General features: G+C 37.8%; 2 protein-coding genes and 1 long non-coding RNA gene across 3 annotated transcripts; 2 read left to right on the forward strand and 1 right to left on the reverse strand.

Annotated features, from left to right (window-relative positions):
• Positions 1-2,706: 2,706 nt before the first annotated feature.
• Positions 2,707-3,553, reverse strand: LOC121889209. Its single transcript, XR_006093465.1, has 2 exons — positions 2,979-3,553; positions 2,707-2,890 (listed from the first exon to the last, which is right to left on the reverse strand). It is a non-coding gene; the product is annotated as an uncharacterized LOC121889209 (long non-coding RNA).
• Positions 3,554-3,703: 150 nt separating this feature from the next.
• Positions 3,704-9,099, forward strand: LOC121894025 (translocon-associated protein subunit alpha-like). Its single transcript, XM_042406323.1, has 9 exons — positions 3,704-3,890; positions 5,066-5,178; positions 5,270-5,360; positions 5,614-5,741; positions 6,169-6,303; positions 6,739-6,815; positions 7,598-7,676; positions 7,854-7,947; positions 8,126-9,099. Exons 1-9 carry the CDS (start codon positions 3,821-3,823, stop codon positions 8,188-8,190), a joined length of 852 nt encoding a protein of 283 aa, XP_042262257.1. The 5' UTR covers positions 3,704-3,820; the 3' UTR covers positions 8,191-9,099.
• Positions 9,100-10,339: 1,240 nt separating this feature from the next.
• On the forward strand, positions 10,340-16,584 carry LOC121894209 (neuritin-like). Its single transcript, XM_042406636.1, has 3 exons — positions 10,340-10,671; positions 11,531-11,687; positions 12,436-16,584. Exons 1-3 carry the CDS (start codon positions 10,581-10,583, stop codon positions 12,668-12,670), a joined length of 483 nt encoding a protein of 160 aa, XP_042262570.1. The 5' UTR covers positions 10,340-10,580; the 3' UTR covers positions 12,671-16,584.
• The last annotated feature ends 181 nt before the right edge of the window (positions 16,585-16,765 follow it).

Below are 16,765 nucleotides of genomic sequence, written 5' to 3' on the forward strand. Positions count from 1 at the left end.
AAAACTCTTTATACACCAGTCCAGACAGCTGTAAAATTGAGACTAACCAGTAAATATGAAGAAAAATTCCATCATCAGTATAACACCTTCACCTCACCTTTTTTCATAAAACTCATAAAACTGAAGCAAACCTTTTCTCTATAATTGAACTAGCTTGACCAGATTACACTGTTGTTTATGACTGTTTTGCATGCACACTATCCAGGGCCCCTTTTTTACCAAATTTGCAACATGCAAGCTGCAACTTGCAAAATGAGATCATTTCCTCTCGCATTAATTTTGACACACTGAACTAATCAAAAGAAAACACCATATTTACGACCCATGCACAATGATGCAAGAGCAGTGTAGCACATACAAATTCATCAGCAATTTGCAGGTGACAAACATTTATGAAATGGTACACTGGCATGATTTTGTAAGCAGTACTCGCAAATTGCTTTTGTGAAACAGGCCCTTGGTTTTGATGATATTCAGGACATGATGCTTAATGTTTACATGGACCGTATTAAAACATGGCTTTTACTCAAATTAAATTAATTAACCAGGTTTCTCATCATGTGTTGGTGCAGCCACATGTTTGGCTTTTCCACATCCATGAAATCTCTTTAATTTCTGAGTCCTCTCAATATTTGAGGATGAACTCAGTTTGTTTTCTGGACTGTGCTCTGTTTCCGCTCTGCTGGATTTATCTTCTCCATCTGATCACCAGCCATATATCTGTCACCAGCATTAGAAAATGGGAGCAACAATACAGTCTTCCTTCACCTTAGCAGAGTCAAACATTCACTTCCAGTTCACCGTATCAAGTCAAATCAATTTAATATATATTTTTACATGCCACAGTATCCCAGTATTCAAAAACCTGATCATAACTGGGATGCTGGTGCAAATGTAAACACACTCAGAGGTAATCAATGAATGTGGAGTGTAATAAGCCATTGTTTAAATATGCTACACACACTTTCGGCATTCTGTCTGCCATGTTCAGCAATCATTTGGATTTTCCTGCAGTATTGACCTGCATGATTTCCAATTCTTCTTGTCTTCTAATCCAGGTGCAGAACATTATTATTCATCACTATTTTTCTATAAGGCCACAATACTCACTTTTAGTAAAGGATATTTAAAGATTAGAGTTGTATTTGGTTGTACTGGGCAGTCATTGTGACAACAAAGAGGGACAAAGTTGAAATTGTGTAGTTTGTATAACAACTGACAAAAGATAATACCAGAAAAATGTTTTATCCCTTTATATAAGATATTTTAATTTTTTTTTTCTTACACATATACACTATTCTCATATTTGAGATAATTGTGAATTCAGATCTGACGTCTTCCAGCCATTTCTCAAGTCTGTTTTCACACATCCCACACACTGACTCTGGGTGAGTGGTTTCCTGCAAGGAGACAAAGCTATATAGATCAAACCACATCCACCTTTGTATGATGATGGAACAAAAATTATTTAAAGAGATGACTCTTTACAAGTAGGCAGTCAGGATGTGTGAGTTTTTTTAAGGAATATCAAAGGAGACAGTGCACAAAGGACGCAGCAGTCCGATAATTTTATTTAAATGTGGTGAGTTTAGCAGAAGCAGCAGAGAAATTGTACCGTGTGGCACTATTAGTAGTGTTTGGTGCATTCACCAAAAACCATTGTGAAGCTCCACAAACCACTGTGCATTGGTAATGTTCCAGTAAATTTCCCAGCAGCAATCATGGGGTTCAACCATATTCAGCTGATGACTCAAACATTTGTTCAGTTCTGTGCAGCTCCTTGCAATGTTCATCTGACTTTATATACATATATATTATATATTTCCTCTAAATGAGCTACAGCAACATCTTGAGGTCTTTTGCTTTATCAACATCCTTTGCTGTCCTAATTTTCTTCTTCGTGGTTTCAGCTACTCTCTAAACTCTGATAGAGCAAATCAGAGACTGAACCATTATTTCTGAGGCAGAAAGAAATGGTGTCTATTAATGTTATTAACGTGAGGCTGATATTGGGTATTTCCTGTTGCAAAATGATCACTGGTGGAAGACGTAATCAGATCCTTTGTCACAGTGTAAAGAAAACATTAGAGTAAAGTATTCAACATATTACTTAAGAAAAATAATGAAGTAGGCTACATATTTACAGTACAATAAATATGTAAATATTTACTCTTGTAGTCGTTGATTTATTTTAATTTACCATCATCGCTGCGTTCTGTGTAAATATAATTTTGATAACAGTAACCATAGAAAAAAATTAATGAAAAATGTATCCAAATGACCCTTTTTCAGGTCATTCCCAAAGTTTCAAACACTCACACAGTATAATTATGTTCTGCAAAATGTAGAGTACTGCTCTGACTTGAATAAAAGGCCATCTGACCATGAAAGAGTTATGACATTTACCATTTAAGACATTAATATTAATATTATTGTTGTTGTTATAATTAATTTGTTTTTACTTAACTTTTATTTAACCTGGAAAGCCTCATTGAGATGACACTGACAATTCGTTTCAGCAATGTCCTGGCCCAGAGTGACAATGATCATAATTAAATATTATTAGGTTCTCTTCTTTTCATACATAAAATTCTTTTAACTTTGTCATTTTTGATGAACACTATATAGTCTGTGTAAAGATCACTGAATGTTATTCACACAACTAATCAAGGCAGACAACAGATAGATTCAGGACATTTATTGGGCTTATAATTCAATTCATTTAATCAAATCATACATAACACAGCCAATATGATTGGTTTATGAAGGCTTATGCACATGTTGATGATGCTGATGAATACACAAAGTTAATACAGACATGGCAAACAAAAAGTCTAGCTGGTCGTGGTCTGACCAGAGGAGAGATGAACCTGAAGAGTCTGGGCAGACGCTGGAGGGACAGAAGTCAGTACGACTGAATGTGACATAATGAACATAAACTGTCTGTTTATGAACCAACAGCAGTAAAAGTTTCATACCTCACCATGTTACACCGATGCACTGAAGGACTGAAGATGAGACCAGTTCAAGGAGACAGCTCAGACAACAAGGTGCAGAATTTCCACACAAGTCATTTATATAACTCGCACTTCAAATATTACTGAGTGACATTTTAATTTATTCACTGAGTTACATCGTGCACATCTGTGTCTAACGTACTGTTTATCTGACAAAGTCTGGCGTGGCTTTGTTTATCTGAATCAGTTTATCTGTCTGACAAGATTAGAGACAACAATGCTACAGTGGTTGACTGTCACTCACAAATGCAGGAGAGAGCAGTATGTCCATTTGTTTTTGTTCATTGTTGTTACTACCGATTAATATTACCAATGTTATCGCATTCAGAGATAAAACATTGTCTCGGTTCCACAGCGGAAAAACAGCTGAATTAAATGTCTGGAACAAACTTACTTAAGACCAGCAGATAAATATCAGCTCGAAAAATGAAAAGTCTTGTGAGTTTCGTTCACTACAAACATAAAAAGACACGAATAGCTCAAATTTTGGCTGAAGTTTTCAGCGAAATCAGTCGTAAACGTTGACTTGCTGCTTCTTCACTCTTTACTTCCCGTGGAGTCAACGAGAGGAAATGCGGACAGCGCCATTCTGCTATTGAAATACACACTGTGGTCAGAGGTGGTATTACAACCGAGGGTTTAACTGGATGCTCACGTTGCGCCCCCTCTCCTACAGGCCGCAGCCGGGAACCTTATCCAACAGGCGGGTCTAACCTCCTCTTATCCCGCCCCCTGCTCGACTGCTGTCCTCTCTGCTCCTGAACGCTGATGTGTTACTAACTTCAGCCTTCAAGTCTGCAAAAATGTTCAATTTCGGATCAAAATTGCTGCTTCTGTTCCTCTTGGCCTTCCCCTGTGGATTGATATCCATCGGTAAGTCACATTTATGCTGCGTTTGACTCGGTTTATCCTTCCGCCTCTACAAAATTAAAAAGTTAAAAAAGAAGACAGCCTAACATATTGACGTGGCATATAGTCATAGAGCTATACTCAGTCTGTTGTCTGTCTTCACGGCTGCTTTACTAGCATGAATGTAAAAACGTTTTATTCATGATTTATTCATAAATATGGGACAGACTCGATACTCTGAAATGAATGAAAACGATCGTCAATTCCAGCTTCTGCCGCTAAAAAAATAACTTGTAAATTAACGTGAAGTTAAGATTCACTTTTCTGGGGTTCAGAGGGGAGTTTTAGGCCAAACATTATATACATTTTGGATGCAGCAGCACAACAGTTAACGGCTCCCTCTTGCTGGGACACGTCACCATAGATAAGATGGTAACTTGTGTTTCTCTTTGGCCGCTTTTCTTACACACATCAACAGGGGGAATATATTGTTCAGGCTGCAGACTGGCTACAATAAACATTAATCAACAACAACAATGTGTGGAAAAACTTAATCTAACCATTCATTTTAAGCTGAATTTGAATGACTGTGAAAAGTACTAGCAGGTAAATCAATTTAAAGCTTTTGCATGATTAAATTACATCACTCATTGTTTTTTCTCTGCTTTTTGCATTAGTTATTTTCTGAATGATAAAGTTATGATTGATGTATAAAACTTCTAACAGAAAGAAAAGACATTCAGTATACATAAAAAAGTAGGCTAAATCATATTGTTATAACACTTTTTTACTGCTACAGGAGGCTTTCCTCTCAAATAACCACCTAGGGCAGTGTGATATCAAGAAAATAAATACATATTTTTGATTAAATATCTTGATACTGACATATATTGATACAACGTGGAATTATTTAAGGGATGATTATTGGTATTTGTCCAAATATTTACACAAAACAATTTCAAGAAGGAAAATTATTAGTAATCTGGATTTGGTGAACAAATATGGACATTTATTGTCTGTTTCATTCACTGAGAACAGTCCAAAGATTGTTAGCTGTGAAAATACACTTTAAAAACAGTTTTTAAGACCAGAAAAACACTTTCCATCACCATCATGATACCTACAATCCTCGATAATCTAATCATATAACACAATATCATGATACAGCTTTCAACCTCTGCTCTCTTGCCTCCTCACAGGCCACGTCTCTGCAGAGCCAGACTCTGCTGAGGACACTGACCCGGATGTTGCAGTAGATGAAGAGGAAGATGAAGAAGAGGTGCTTGTTGAGGAGGATCAGATACAAACCTCGGTATATATATTTTATCATACAGCAGTGCACAAAGCAAAACCATATATTATATACACAGACGGTTAAGTTACAAAGTGATGTTCATCTTCAGGAAGGAGACGACGATGACTCCGAAGCTGCCGATAAACTGATGACTTCTCACCCTGATGCCGACACAACCATCATCTTCATGACAGGAGAAGGTTTGTCTGGCTTCTTTTTGCTTTGTTTTTTCAATCATTGCGCTTTTACAGCATTAATACTCATAACATTTGTTGACGGAAGAAAAAATTGTGTCAAAAATGGAAGCATGAAATTGAATACAAGATCCTGAGCTGCTTCTGTTTTATGGGGTGAAATATGAGAAAACTCTGTGGTTTTGTTGGTGCATCTCAGAACTCATGCATTATTTTTTTTACTATATTTAATATTTATTCACATCCATCATAAATTTAGAGTTCCCTGCCAATGAAATCGTGAGGTTCCTGGTGGGTTTCACCAACAAGGGGAGTCAGGATTTCACCGTTCAGTCGTTGGAGGCGTCCTTCCGTTACCCCCAAGACTTCCAGTTTTACATTCAGAACGTAAGTAGGATCTTAAATAAAACCACCATCAAACATCACTTCACCTTCTCAACTCATCTGTAGCTGGATGCAAAGCAAAGTCATTTAAAAATGCAATAATTTGTTGAATTTGTTGAGTTTATCAAAAATTTCTTCACAAACTGTCTCAAAGTTAATGATGTGGTTGTATAATATTTTTGCTTTAATGTCCCTCTGAATGAAATAGAGGCTTTTAAAATATTAATTTGTGGTATATTCAAACAATTAAGGCCTAATAATGTGATGTTTTGTTACAATTTTATATAATCTCTTAGATTTTTAGCATTTTTCTAGACAGGAGTTAGTTTTGCCGCCTGTCCTGCCACCTAACACAAAAAATACAACTGGAGAATATAAACTATGTCCTAGTTTAAGAAGTCTAATTTTAACAATGTATGTGTTTGTGTAGTTCACAGCTTTGCCCCTGAGCACTGTAGTTCAGCCTCAGGCTCAGGCTTCCTTCGAGTACTCTTTCATCCCAGCTCAACCCATGGCTGGTCGTCCCTTCGGTCTTGTTATCCTCCTCAACTATCTTGACACAGAGGTAAGAAAGTTTTTCATTATTTGTGGTTGGTGCTGGTTGTCTGTTCAGGGTGACTTTTTAGAGATAAAATGTAGTGTGATGATGTTAGACGGTAACTGTCAAGATGCACCACGGGAAGGTTTTTCACACCCCACCACAGTTTTGGATGATTCATGAAAATTAATACATGAAGAGGCCATTTTCAGCAAAGCAGTTGGCCTCCATGTAAGCCTTCACAGCTGTATTTTTTTTACATTTTTGTATAATTGGGACTACTACTGGCACCTTCCAGTCATTCTGCCTGCTGAGCTTTGATTGTTGTTTTCATGCTGATAACGAAGGATGTGAAGAATGCTGAGTCCTCTGATTTTAAGGAGCAAAGAAAGTTCTTGAAAGTTTTAAGGAGCTGGTTTACGTAAGGTAATTACTTACTGGTTGTTTTCAACTTTTTTTCAGGGCAACATGTTCCAGACTGCCATTTACAACCAGACTGTCACCATCACTGAGAAAGATGAAGGACTGGATGGAGAAACGTAAGGCTTTCTACTGCTGGGTTTATGTTTTATCCTATCATGTAAATATCTGTTAATGAAAATGTTGCTATTTATATTACTTTACTGCAGTTAGTTTTGAGAGTGCATGCTAAGTGCTAAAGCAGCAAAATGACTAAATCCGAACGCTAACTGTAGGTAGCAGGTGGAAAACATACTTAATGACATGAGTCAAAAAGTAAACCTATTTCTGCATCTCAGCTCTATTTAAATAATGCTTAAATTTCAGTATTTTTCCCACATAATACCAGAATCCAACTCTCTCACAATGCCAGCTTTCCCAAACTATTGTAGCACATGTAAGAGCCTGTAACAGGAGGTGTGAAATTGGCACAAAGAGATTAGTTGTCAGAATTGTGCTGCTGCTTGTGTGAGGCACAGAAACTGTCAACAGCAAATTAGTCCAGCAAGAGAAAGTGTTTTCCACCCAGAAATCTCAAATCAAGGACCAGTTATGTTTCATTAGTCTTTATACTTACAGTTCTTGCTAAAAATGTGCATTTGATTAAAATGAGCTATTTGCTTGAATAGGACTGTTTTTGATGGTTTGTTTGTGCTCTAAAATCAATAATGTGCTCACATTATTTAGTAAGTTAAATGCAGAATGTTTTCATACCACTCCCTTAAACTAGTCAAGTGATTAAAAACTATTCTTGGTTGCTAGAGATATTTAAATAAATTGTAAAGCCAAAAATAAGGAACTGTGGAACTGTTTTAGTGATTTCTATTCACTGATTAAAGAATTGATTTTCTTTTATCTGCAGGATGTTCATGTACGTCTTCCTGGTTGGACTGGTGGTCCTGATGCTCTTTGGAATGTATCAGGTCCTGGATTCAAGGACGGTACGTGTTTACCTTCAATCAGATGTTGTATTTTTAATAATTTTGTTTAGTTATTACCAATGTAAATGTAACAAAATATTTTTTACATGTAAAGCCGATAACATTAAAAAGGGATAGATTGAGATTGAGGCAGGATATTGGATTAAACATGAGATGTGTTTAACTTGTGTTTTGCAGAAAAAGAGACTCTCAGTGAAAATAGAGAAGGGCACTGTTGGGGTAAACGATGTGGACATCAGCTGGATCCCTCAGGAGACTCTCAATGTCATGAGTATGTTCATTTTTATCCCTGACTTTCACAAGTAATAACACAGAGAATCCTCATCTCCTCTTTGCCTCAACATTCTTTTCATTTATTTCTTTTTTCCATAATGTGAAAGGTGATCTTTTGCTCATATTACTGTGACACAAACTGTACAAACAGCTGATCGTTACATCCTGTCTTACAGACAAGGCGTCCCCTAAAACATCTCCACGGAAGCGAACCAAGAGGACGGCTGGAGTAGATCAATAAAACTGTCGGTTTCCATCCATCATCATACTGTACGTCAGGCTTTCAAAGCCCATTTCCTCGCCACAGTAACACAGTTCCCCATTCACAATGGATCAACATTTCTGGAGTCCAATCTTCAGCCCAAGCAAAGTGTTAAAGATGTTTGTATGGATCTCAGCCTGCTGCTCCGCTCGTATCACTACCATAGAGCATCCTGGACTCTACTGCTCTGATCAGAGGGACCATTTAGACACTAAAATAACTGAATAACTGAGTTCATTTTTAAAGGGATTTTTTTGTCAGTATGCGTGTGTGCGTGTGTGAAAGTTAATTAAAGATAAACCCAAGTGTTTGAAATCAACATGGGAATGTGGTACAAACTGACCCCAAAAAGGAGAAATTAATACATCAGTTCTGCCCATATGAATGCTGTGAAGTCATAATAATTGCATTTGAGATTAAATAACTTTATTTGTTATCTGCATTATTAGGATAAAATGGATTTTAGGACTTCAAAACATTCATATGTCATCTGCTGAATGAGATAAATCCTCCTCCTCTCTGTCATGTAAACACCATTGTGCCTTATCTGTACCGTATGTGAGGGACCATGCAAAGACCTTATGTTACCAAAAAATAGATGGAATCCATTAAAATGTTTCACACTGATTACAGTATGTTTCTACCATTCAGTGTTCTGAGGTTTCTTAAAGGTTTGGTATCATTGCAGTGGGGCAATGGCAGCTGCAGTCATTAAACAAAAATTAAAACAGTGTTCTCTGGAGGTTTCTGCAGGTTAATTAATCTGTTTTTGAGTCTCAGTGGAGCATTTCAGACTCTTTAATGGGTGCAAATGGTGCAGTCTTTGGGATTGTTTGCCATTATTTGTGATAAAACACCTTTTGGAAAAAAAATAAAAGGGTGAACAAAGTTTGTGTATGTTGTTAGTTTTTCTCTTGGAAACTTAATCATATTATCTAGTTCTCATCTCGTCATTGTCTCAACAGTTTGTGCTTCATGCAGTGATGTTGTAATTTACTGAACACATTTTCAATAACATGACAACGATGGATGATGCCACTTGAGGAAATTATGTTTTTAGCCACAGATTTTTCAAAACTTTTGTTAACACTTAATTCTACAGGTCTGTAAATCCCTAATAATTTCCAAAGAAAATTTGGGAAGTATTTGACACTTGACAGAAATACAACTAAGTAAAAGAGACCGTCTTCAATTGGTACACCTCAATTAATTTATTCTAAATAAATGCTGAGCTAGTGTAACCTAGAGCCTCTCAGTCAGTGCACAGCAGGTCTGCATGCAAAAATGTGCAATTCATCCAAAGGCAAGCATACGATGCAACATAAATGATGAATAAATGTGGGTTTAAATGGAGCAGTTATTAAAAGAAAATTCCTCTGTAAATCGACAACTGCTTTTGTATGGAGCCTCAAAGCTGATAAAAGCCAGTAAAAGCTTATCAGATGAGTCAAATACAGTATATATATACACGTGAAAACATCAATAAATAATGCAGTTAGTTAGATAATAAAAATGGAGTGTAAAGAGAAATATAGAGCACTACACTTTTCCAATTTACCTCCAGTCAGTAGATAAATTAAAAAATATTTTTACTCTTCTCTTTACAGTGGGATCCAAAAGTCTAAGACCACTTAGACTTTTGGTTAGGGTCACTTAGACCCTACTGTATCTTTCAGTAGTTCTTCATTTTATTTTTCAGCTCCTCCTTTTTAGTTATTTATTTATTGGAACACATTTAATCATTTATCTATTGCCTATTTCCCCCATGCAACTTTTCCAACAATCCTCCTTATGCTCATATGACTTTTTAACTTCACACAACAGTCTTAAATAAGTCTCATAACTTAATTGTCTCTTTCTCCCTCATGATTAGTGCCAAATTATAGCTTTTTATGGGAAACTATTAGAAAAAAAGTTTAACCAATCAATAAGTCAGTTTGTGATTGTTAAAAGTTTTCTAACCTTTGCTTTGTGCAGCACTGCATCAACCACGTGAATAGTAGGATTAAGTAGAGATCCTACTGAGATGACATGAGAGATTAAAAAAAAAGACATCCTCAGAGTGCTCCTTGTGTTGTATGAAGGTTGCAGCAGGGTTGCGTGGTGGTTCCTCCTCCTCGGGGAGGTGAGAGCTGTCCGGTGCTGAGAGGGGAAGATGAGCTCAGCGCGCGCCGGGAGGCAGGTAACGTCAGCAGTCGGCCGGAGCAAAGAAAAGACTGTACATACACACCCACCAAGTGTGTGTGTGTGTATGTGTGTGTGTTTCGCCGCTTAATCGCTGATACACACCGACACACATTAATAATGGGCAGCTAATCAGCCCCGCGTGAGTCAGCGCACCGCCTTTATTCCCGATCTACCTCGGTTGCATGATCCCGTGCGCTCCGCTTGGCTTGAAATGGGATGATATGGGATTTTTCATGTCGACGAAGATCGGAGGGATTCTTGCGTTTGCCTTGGGTAAGACATCTCACGCTCCTCCGTGGTTTCCTTTAAGGCTGCAGACTACTCGGGATGGTTTTGTCAGCCTTGTATGGTATTATCTACCTGCATCAGAGATGTTACAGCTATGATTGTTGTCATCTTTATATATCTCCATCACTGTTTCATCATGGTTATTAGTGATGTTGCATGGATAAGAGACCTGTACTGTGGCCACAGCTTGGAGTACACCCATCGACGAGAGATACTGGGTGTTACAGTAAGGGGATGGAGTGCAAGCTTGACATGCAATATTTAAAAATAAAAAATTAGATCCTTTTCTTATTTGAGTTCTCTTACAGAACAAGTTTTACAATTTGAATTGCAAACAGCTAAACAGAGCCTGTGTAGAAAGATATATCTGTGAGGGCTGCAGTGGTCAGGAGCACTAATGGTAACATCTGCTTCACAGCTTTCCACCCACTGACATCTGTATTAAGTGAAGTTCAGATAGCAGGACTGCAAAATCTCTACATTGCATTGCTGATTATACAAGTTTAGGAAATGACAGACCAAATCAGACACTGAATGGGATTATTGTGCAGAAGTTGCATGAGCATAAGCAGTGTTTAAAGCTCAGAGTGTGGAGATATAGAGGAAGAGGAACCAGAATCTACCAAATGGCCTGTAGTCCTAAACAGGACTGATGCACCTTTTATAAAACTGAAAAACCACAAAGGAATCTGATAACTTTGTATTTATCAGGGATGTTGCTACTGCTTTATCTTTCAAACTTGTTCATTTGAAAGAAACAGTTTCAGGCCAAACATCACACACTGGTAAAGCTTGGTAAAATTAAGCACCTCACCTGTGTCTTTTTTTTTTTTTTTTTGTTCAGTATTCCTGTCCTTCACTGTGTCAGGAGACTCAGATGCAGATGTGAAGTGTGAGAACATTTATAAGGACTTTTCTGATTGTGTCCTGGAGCTGGGAGAAAGCATGGACAACTATCAGGAGAACGTGACCAGCGAGAGGGGAGTTGCGGCTGTGTGCAGGTGATAATACCTTTATCAGTAAGAGAAAGTATGCATGCGGCAGCCATTTGTTGTGAGCGCTGGACATATGCGTTAATACCAACATATTTTTTTATGAGCTTGATTTTATTGGAAATCAGAAAAAGACTGCAGATTAGTTCACTTTCGACCACAGAGGGCAAAGAGAAACTTCAAACCTCCATTGATCTACAGACACTGTGCATAAGGTCATATTGTATTTGTATGAAATCATGCATGATTCAGTAGAATAATACAGACATGTAAAGTATGACATATGCATCATGACAAAATACTGGAGAGGAAAAGAGCCGCTGCCACAATCTCAGAGGGAGAATACAGAAATGAATGGTGCTGAGACACTGAGCCATTGTACTAAATAATTTATGACTTTGCTGCAGCAGTAATGAAATTCCGGGGACGTTTTTTTGTCATTGTTACTGCACGTACTCTACAACCCCAACACAGTGTATTGAAGACAAAGATTTACACATAAGCCTTCTGTTGAAATTGCCCACTTGCAATATCATCTGTGATATTGTTTCACTCTCTGATTCAGTTGCCATGGTAATTAAAGCTCAGTTTGACTTAGTTGAAGCCACCGTAGCCATCTGAGTGATAGATTATTGGCAAGCAAATTAATCCGCAACAGCCAGTATGTGCACACGTCTGCATGCTGTAGCAGGGGATGAAATTCTGAGGGAAAATGGCAGACGCATGTGTTGATCTGATGATCCTTTGTTTGCCACAGCCACTGGGAAGCTTTCCACACATGTGCCCTCACAGCGCTGTCCGACTGTCAGGAGGAAGTCAGCTCCATCTGGGAGACGCTGAGGCAGGACTCCAGGAAGATGCGCTTCCAGGGAAGTCTGTTCGACCTGTGCAGCCCCAGCTCCTCTCCCAGCATAGGTTCACCTCTCGCTGCACTTACCCTGCCACTGATAGGCATGCTGATCACGACTGGGCCCTGTTGGTCCTCAGTATAGGTGGGGACTGAAGGGGAGTGGGGGCGGCGGTGAGGAGATGGGAAGGGTGAGGAGGGCCTCAAATTCCCTCCTGAGCATAGCTGAAACCTAAAGCCACGGATTTAAGAGGGACAAATATTTTAATAAGGATTATTTTGACACAGAGCCACGGATGTCTGTGGCAAGTCAATCAATATTTGCTGTGATGAATAATATTTGAAATCCCCTCAAATATTTCAGCTTGATCTTCCCTTATGTCTAAAAGCTGGCACAGTTGTTGAGAAAATTATATTCATGCCAATTTATCAGGCCAGGCAGGCTAAAGCAAACAATCATGTACTCACATGTATTTTAGGGATTTCAGATACAATCTGAGCAGAGTCTGATCAGCACAATCTACAGTCAGACAGACACCTGTGGCTCTTGTTGCCCAAGTTGCCCAATATATAAATATATAAGGGGTGGACACAATATCATGAAACCTGTAAAACCTGATACAATCCAAGACATCCGCCCTGCAATAAATACTACATTTGTGAAGATTATCATGGTCTGTTTTTGTGGATTCAACCCTGAGGTGATTTTTAAAGCAGTATTTGTGGAGGTGTTGTACTAGTTTCATATTTAAGACAGTAAGGTGTTCCTGGTATTGTGTCCACTCCCTGTACTATGTATTGTATGGTTTTATCACAATAGTTAAAGAAATAGTTCAACATTTTGGGAGTTAGACAAGAAGATTGACACCACTCTCCTCCATATTAAGCATAAAGACATGAGAGCAGTGTTGACATCTAACTCTTGGCAAAGAAAGCGAATAAGCGCGTCTCTCAAAATGTCAAACTATTCCTTTAATTAAGAGCTACAGTGTATTTTAGCACCAAACAAATTTAAATCTCTAGTTTATATCAATACAGCCAAGCCATAATGATGTAATTAGCTAACATGTTACAAGAAACCTTTTAAAGATGCACTTAACAGCAATATCTTAGCAAATCTGAGTCATTGGAAACAATTTTGTTTAATTTGAGTTATTAGGAGTCACTTATTTTAATGTGTTCAAAGGACAAACATAAAGTTCAAACCAGAAATTAATCTGAGAGAATTAACTGCACCAAAGGTAGAACCTAACCAATGTTCACATGTACAAAAAGGTGAAAAGGCCCATTGTTTCAAAGTGTAGTAAATGTTTGTGTAAGTGACAATCAAGCCACTTGTATAAAGCTTTTGACCCCTCTTCCCCCTCAACACTTCAGCCCTGTGGGGCTGATGTTGCACGGCTGCTACAAAGACACCAAAAAGAGACATCCGACATGCCATCACACGTTCACTTTTCCAGCTCCTCTCTCGCTCTCTCAGAGCCTCGCCCCATGCTTTGGTTAACTCTTACTCTTAAACCTCTGACCTGTTGATGTTTGTGTAAAAGAAAATCTCAAGTGTGACTGTTCATTATTTTTTCACAAATGTCTGTTACATCACCTGCAGTTAACAGGCACGAGCATTTATTAGCTCAACTCCAACAATTAGTCTTAAATTAAGTCCAATAATATGCAATAGAAAAATGAATAGCTGCTGTGTAATGAAACAGCATTTTTTTTGAAAATACAACTGCTATTGCATCAATAATACTTCAGTTAAAGATCTATCTATTAATGCATTGCATAATTATGATGCTTATAGTACCTATTTCATGCATTTAGTTGGTTTAATTTGGAGAAACAGACTTGATTTTACACAAAAATCACATTGAGCAGAGAGAAGAATGAGCGTATATTCATGTACATCAGTTCATGAGTGCTACAGTTATCATGGTATCATCCCAACTCATTTGACATATTTAGCCAATAAACCATGTGAGATATCACTAATTGTAATAGTATTTTAAGTAATTAGGTTAAATTTCCCTCAAGACTTTGTCAGTTACTGCGACAGTCAAATAAAATTCAGAACAAATTAAGAATTAAAAAGCAAGAGTCAATCAGATTTTTTGTATATTTTGTTTCCCCAAAACTGTCAACATTTGCATATCTCCTTTAACACTGACAATCCTGACAGGCATCATCAAAACGTCGGCGACTCCTGACTGTGGTCGTGAATATTTTCCATCATCTCTTTTATCACAGATGCATGATAATTTTTGTGACAGTGCTTCAGAGAAAAATGGCCAGTCTGTTGATTTTACCTTACACAAAGTGTACAGTGGTATTAATCTGTGCATGAAGTTATCGGCTATTTCTCCCGGTGTATCAGCATCCTTTCTTATGCAGATTCATTACCTTCCCGCCCTCACCCGCCTTACCTCCATCAGCATGTTTGTTGTAGTTGTTTCTAATTATTTCATGTTTCTCATGTGGTAGCATAACGTCATCCATCGTGTGTCTGGTGGTGAGAATACAAAACGTCCTCAAAGCATGAGCAATATGTATGATCACTTTAGAGAGGACTCTTATCCCTTCATATGCTGTTGAAGAAAGCATGAAAATGATTGTGTTATCATGAGCATTATACCATAAGAAATGAACCCTAACGACAGTTTCAACATGGAAAGAACTTCTGAATGTAAAAACAAGTTCAGTATCCATGTGGTTTTTTTCAGTTTACTGATAGAAAAGCACACTATTTACAAGACTGTATAAAGCAATATATGGCAAAGTATTGTGTTTGTAATAATAAAGCACCATGTTTAAAATGTACAGCTCTTGTGTTCATCACCTTTAGCAAACTAATGGAAAGCACAGATCTAGAAAGTGAAAGCAGAAGTGGTGGAACAGTGGAGCGTTTAATCAATGACCCAGAAATGGTTCAGAGAAAGCAGCGAGTCCACTGCTGTACGACTCATTTACAACCGAGTTTCTGTTTTTAGTCTTCCCTCAAGAAAAGTCTTGGTAATGAGGATCGCAACTAGTGTTTTTCCAACTCGTTAGTGCTCTCCCATCTGCTTCTTTCCACCTGGACACTTCCAGCAGAGGCAGCAATGGGAGAAAATGAGGGATCAAGGCCCAGGGTGGAAAACCTTCAGAGAACCAAAGACACGCTTGTGCTGTGGCACTCATTAGAAGACCTATCTTTAACATCTGAAGCATAATGGCCAATTATTTTTTCACCTACAGTTTCCTGACAAAGATTTATTTCAATCAATATGCACTGGTGGTGTTTTATTAAACAGCATTTGCATGACAGTCCTTAAATTGTACAATAAGTCCTTCAACATCTACATTTAAAAAAGAAAAGAAAAAAAAGTGGAAAAAAAAAAACATACACCCCATCTGTGATGTTTCAGCACTGGAAACAGGTCCGAGAATTTAATCACATGAATAGGTCCATCTCTCCATTTGTATTTAAATCCATTATAAAAAAAACAAAGTTATGTTAAGGAATATAAAGGTGACATTGCATGTGAAAACTTGCAGAGCAGCCATTGCTAGAAATACTCAAATATTAGCTTACCCTGCCTCAGAAAGAGTAGTCATGAGTTTGAACATAAGTTAAAGGAATAGTTCAACACTTGTTTACTTCCTTACTGAGGGTTAGATAGGAAAGTTGATACCACTGTCAAGTCTGTACAGTAAATATGAAACTAAAGTCAGCAGTCAGTTAGCTTAGCTTAGCATAAAGACTGGAAACAGAGAGAGAAAAAGCTAGCCTGGCTCTGTTCAAAGACAACAAAATCCACCTAAAGATCACTGAATAACACGTTATATGCTGTTTATTTTGGTGGAGCGCAGTGACCTCCAAGAGTCTTCAGCGTCAGCAGGAGACCAACACAACTTACTGTTTTTACACTTTGTTCACACAAAAAAACAAATAAGATATAACATGGTAATTAGTGAGCTTTAGAGGTGCTACCTACTTGGTTTTACCTGCTAAGCTAAGCTAACCAGCTATATTTAATAGACAGACATAAAGTCGAGCTTCTCTTCTAACTCCCGACAGCGAATAAGTTTATCCCTTAATGTGTCAAACTATTCCTTTAAATCCCCTGCAGCAGAATGATGTACATTTTAGAAACTGAATTTCGAAACACATCACATATCTACTATCAAAGCTGCAAAGGTTTCATCTGACAGTCACTGCACAGAATGTGAAGATGAGCAACTGTAATAATGATAAGAAGTTGTT

The sequence above is a fragment of the Thunnus maccoyii genome, chromosome 3, assembly GCF_910596095.1.
Source record: "Thunnus maccoyii chromosome 3, fThuMac1.1, whole genome shotgun sequence".
Taxonomy (NCBI): domain Eukaryota; kingdom Metazoa; phylum Chordata; class Actinopteri; order Scombriformes; family Scombridae; genus Thunnus; species Thunnus maccoyii.